The sequence below is a fragment of the Cynara cardunculus genome (assembly GCF_001531365.2).
Source record: "Cynara cardunculus var. scolymus isolate 2C chromosome LG 5, CcrdV1, whole genome shotgun sequence".
Lineage (NCBI taxonomy): Eukaryota > Viridiplantae > Streptophyta > Magnoliopsida > Asterales > Asteraceae > Cynara > Cynara cardunculus.
The window spans coordinates 34929862-34935221 of NC_037532.1; the positions used below are offsets into that span (position 1 = coordinate 34929862).

At 32.6% G+C, this 5360-nt stretch overlaps 1 protein-coding gene across 1 annotated transcript; it reads right to left on the reverse strand.

Annotated features, from left to right (window-relative positions):
• Positions 1 to 1542: 1542 nt before the first annotated feature.
• LOC112513235 (cytochrome P450 85A1-like) lies at positions 1543 to 5217 on the reverse strand. Its single transcript, XM_025119440.1, has 9 exons — positions 5027 to 5217; positions 4121 to 4442; positions 3879 to 4028; positions 3544 to 3789; positions 3324 to 3410; positions 3121 to 3199; positions 2026 to 2132; positions 1818 to 1942; positions 1543 to 1737 (listed from the first exon to the last, which is right to left on the reverse strand). The coding sequence occupies exons 1-9, from the start codon at positions 5215 to 5217 to the stop codon at positions 1644 to 1646; spliced, it is 1401 nt and encodes a 466-aa protein (XP_024975208.1). The 3' UTR covers positions 1543 to 1643.
• Between the last annotated feature and the right edge of the window lie 143 nt (positions 5218 to 5360).

Genomic DNA, 5360 nt, shown 5'->3' on the forward strand with positions numbered 1-5360 from the left:
CCCCTCTATATATGTGTGTGTGTGTGTGTGTGTGTGTGTGTGTGTTACATCTTAAACAAGATCAAAACAACACCTGCTGAGAATTAGAGAAACTGTTTCAGATATCTTAAATTCAGCCACGTAACTTCCAAAAACCATATAAAAAAACATACCTTTTCTTGATTCTAATTGCAAAAATCATTTGCCATGGTGTCCACAAGCTTCATAAAATACGGATTCGATCTTCCCTAACTTATCTTTCACCTGTTTCGATCGCCAACTCCAAATAACATCGACTGAACCGTTGTGCATTCTTTTGAATTATGTCTTAATACACTCTTTCTTTTAGGCTTACAAATGGGTTGCTAGCTTTGCTATATGTATAGGTTTACATTATTACATATCTCCTGTAAGCATCATACAACCATAAATGGTGAATACAAAGTGTTCGATTCAAGATTACTGATATCATGCATTACAGTAATATTGACTTTATAAGATTTCAAATATATTTAAATGTCCTAAAACACTGATATAAATAGAGCTTAGAGAGAAATAACTATTTGTTTATATTTTAACCAGTAGAACTTTTTCAACTTAAAATGTATAGGAAACTGTAGAGCTGATCATTTGCGGTCTTGGGCTGGACCCTGGCCGGGCTTAACCTATTTTTTTTTTGTCCAATGAGACCTAATATGGTAAAACCAAGCCCCTTTTTATGGCCTTGAAAACTTACCCATACCCGCCCGATAAATAGGTCGGGTTTGCTCACGGGCTAACAGGGTTAAAAATCTTGTTATATTTTTATGAAAATAGAACTTATATAAAATCACAAGTTATGTAAAATTATTCAAAATATATAACAATTTTTCCAACTTAAAATTTGACGTAAATACATAACAATATACATATTTCAGAAGGAAATTGTTTCCCTAAATACGAAGTATTGATAAATATTAAGAATTTTCAATTTTATTTGTAAATTTTAATTATAAAAATTAATTACTATAAAAATATTAATGGGCCTGGCGGGCATATGGCCAAATATATTTTTCATTGCACATGTTTGTCCATTAATTTTAACAAGTTAGTTCAGGCCCTATCCATTTCTTCGATAATGGTAATCCTAGTCCGCTTTTTTATCAGGCCGGATAAAACCGGTTTAACGGGTCATCCCGTCCGTAAACAGCTCTATAGAAAAGGTAAATAATAATTTATTAAATGTAAAAAATATTTGTAAAGTTTATTTTAATTTCTAAGGGCCATTTTCAGACTTCAGTCCATGCAAGGCCCAAGATGAAATGGGCTAAGCCCATTTAGAGTTGTTGTTTATTCCCGTTTTGCATTTTCTCGAAAATAACACTTTTCGTCCTTACAGTTGATTTTAAAATTACAAGATGATAATTTTATAAAACTCATGATTAGTCAAACAAATCGAATTCCATACGATTACGACGCGTGAAATTAACAAACGACTCAGTCATTCATAATACAGATATAAAAAAAACAAAACACTGACATAAATAACGACAATTTTCATTAAAATATATATGAAAATAAAACTCTATATTTTGTTAGAAAATTATTTTGTACAATATCTAATTAATGTGTCATAATCTACTACTATCAATCATTTATACAATTTTTATTTATTATTTATTTATTTATTTATTTAAATTAGAAACCCTAATATGAAATCCATTTGGTGCCTCAACTCTTGGAAATTTCATGAGTTCATCTCCTCCAACTTCTTCCCATCTGCATTTTCCCATTTAAATCCCATTAAATTAATATTTTTTTAATAAATAATTAATAAATTTTTCGAAAGCGGAAAATACCTGTATCTGGTTACGAAGTAATGAAGGAAAGTCGAAATTTCCGCAATGCCAAGTTCTTTTCCGGGACACTGTCTCGTCCCGCCTCCAAAGATGAAAAAGTAATTCTGGGTCTCCAAGTTGCGGTCCTACATCCCGTCACCAAAAAACCGAATTAATTTTTTTGGTTATTAAGAAAAGGTCAGTAGTTCGTATAAAATGCGATACGCACCAGCCATCTCCAGGGGTTGAAAGTATATGGATCCGGATACAGACACGGGTCGTAATTTATCTCTCGTGTATATACGTATATCCTCCATCCTTCTGGAATGACGAATCCTGTCGAGAAAAGTTCAAATCAGTCGTGGCAAACACGGAAAATAAGAGAAAACGCTGCTACGTTTTACGGGTTTTGAGTTTGGAACTTGTCGTTATCGGTTACGGGTTCGGGTTTTTTTTTTTGAATTATTAAAAAAACATAGATAAAAAGATAATAATAATTGAATTAAAAAAAAGATGAGATGGGTCATGGATCAAGTAGTCCAAGCTGGATGAGTAGGTATGCCATGTGGATTATGATATGTGGTAGGGTCCACAGTAAGATGATGACACCATTTACAGCATATCGAGCCCCCAAAGACCCCTCTTAAAAAAGCTAAAAATTATATATTTTTAATATGTATTTCAAATAATTATATATATATATATATATAATATATTTAAAATACAACCATGTTTATTTGTACAATCAATACAACCTCAATCAATTGAGATATTTATTGTATGATTTGAATATTTATGGAAGTTGACTAAGATTCATTAATTATGATCAATACTTTATATCAGAAAACAATCAAAATTTTTATAAAATCACATATTCATCAAATTAAATAGACGGTTAAGAGTGAGATGCATTAGTTGTACAAATGTAAATGATTTTATAATATATTTAAAATAATTATGGCTTTTCTTTTTTTACAATTATATTTATTATTATAAAATAAATAAAAATTAAAGACCAATGGGTGATTAATGAGCATCATTTATTAAACTATGTAGAAAAAATATTGATTCCTTTTCAAGAAAAGTTAAATTATAATTTAATTGTAGTTAGCATTACTTTTTAATATTTAAATATAAAAAGTAATTTAAAACCATTTAATTAATTTATTTTTTGAATATTTTATTTTTGGGTGGACAATAAAAGATTCTATTATTAAATTAAACATGTTTATTTAATTAATTATATACCATTTTAACACCTATTTTTCATATTATTTAAAAAATAAATTATATTAATTTTTAATTAAAAAAAAAACACACTCACCATTGAGTTCCATTTCCTTTGTAGTTTTCCTCAAAACTCCATTAACAATGGTTGCCAATCTGGAGGTCTCAAAGATCACCTGCACCACCCCATTTATGATAATATAAATTAATGAATTTATTAATTAAAAATTAATTTTTATTCAAAGAAAATCTACATAAATTCCTTCGAATTTAATGAATTAATTAATAATCAAAACCTACCGCACGAGTGAACTTCATGGACTTGTAGTCATCCCAATCAAGTGGGTCCTCTGCCATTTTTCTCACTCTGATTCCCAAATGTTCTTTCTACAAGAAAAAACCCATCGATTTATTCATAAAAATCCAATCTTTTTACGAAAATTCATGTAAAAAAACCCAGATTTTTGCATAAATTAGTGTAAAAGAAAACCCAATTTCAAGAAGCAAAAACGAGACTTACTCTGAGTTCTTCAAGAACTCTTGGATGATCATGGAGGTATTTGACAGCCATCATCGAAGTAGTCGAAACTGTCTCATACCCAGAATACAAAATCGTGATGATTTGATCGATTATCTCTTCATCGCTCAATTTATATCTGTTCTCCACACCACTCATCAATAAACTCAGCATATCTTCATGGGTTTCTTGAGATTTTCGTCTTTCATCGATCAATTCTCCCAGCATTCTCACTATGTTCTTCCTTGCCTGCATTCACATTCCTTGATTCAGTTTCAATTCCTGTGAATATTTCGTTATTCATCAATGAATCATGAATTTGAATCGGTTATTTGTACCTGTAACCCGCGATGATAGCTTGTGTTTGGGAGGTTAATTGGAAGTGAAAGTGTTCCCAAAACCAGTTTACAGAATTCAGGCATGAATTCTTTAGATAATGAGCAAGATTCAATCCCAGAAATTTGTTTGAGTGATGAAAGAAGAGCCATCTGTGATGAAAATTTTGTAAAGAAAGATGAGAATGAAAGCAGGGGAAAGGTGAATGCAGTGAAGAGTTGTACAGTACAGATGAATGAAGCACCTCTTTGGTCTTTTCTTGGATGTCAATGACTTGATGACTCCAGTTAGAGAGATGGGATCTCATGAAATCATCAATTTTTGGGAGGATTTTGTCTTTGATGATGGTGGGACTAACAAGTGATAGTAAAGCACCTCTCATGTTCTTGTGAGCAGGACCATGAACAGCTGCAATGTTGGATTTGCCCAAGATATCAAGCATGGATTGTGGGTATCCAGGAAGAATCCCTTTGGATTCATTCATGAGAATATATCTATTCAGCTCTGGATCCATTGAAACAATGGTTGGGCATCCTAATATATGTGATTTGAACACACTTCCATACCTGTATCAAGAACCATAGGTGAGGTTTTGAAGAAAAAAGAAGAAATTACTCAACACCCAGATGGAAACCATGTATCTTTTGAGTTGGGTTTTCGAAGAAGATCAAGAGAAAAGTGGAATTTCTGAAGACACGGATGGAAATGATGCATTTTTGAGTTGGGTTCTTCAAAAAGATGAAGGAAAAAGGTGAAATCAGTAAACACCCAGATAGAAAATGATGCATTTCTGAGTTGGGGTTTTCAAGAAGATCAAGAAAAAAGGTGAAATCACTAAAACACCCAGATGGAAAGCATGCATTTTTGAGCTGGGTTCTTCAAGAAGATCAAGAAAAAGGTGAAATTACCAAACACCCAGATGGAAGTGATGCATTTTTTGAGTTGGGTTTTTCAAGGAAAAGGTGAAACCACAAAACACCCAGATAGAAATCATGCACTTGTGGTGAGTTGGGTTCTTCAAGATCATCAAGAAAAAAGTGCAAAATGGTGCATTTTTGAGTTGGGTTTTTTCAAGAAGATGAAAAGAAAAATGGTTGCTTTTTTATACATCAAAATGAAAAGGAAAAAAGAAAGAAAGAATTCAATGAACCTTGCTCTCTGGTTCTTCATGAAACTGGGGCCTTGTTTGAGGAAGTCTGTGGTCTCACCAAAAAGTGGCCAACCCATGGTACCAGGAGGTAGGCCTTTCTTCTTGTACTTCATCTCATTCCATCTCAAAAGGAAAGTGCTCAAGAGGCAAAGTCCCAAAACAACACCAATAACTACTGTCAAAACAGCCATGGATGCTCTCTCTTTCAAGCTTCTATAACAATGGATGTATAGAAAGAGAGAAGAGAAGGGTTTGCTGAAGTTTTTTGATTGCAAAGAATGTGTATATATAGGCCCTGATGGGGGGGGGGGGGGGGGGGGGGGGGGGGGGGGGG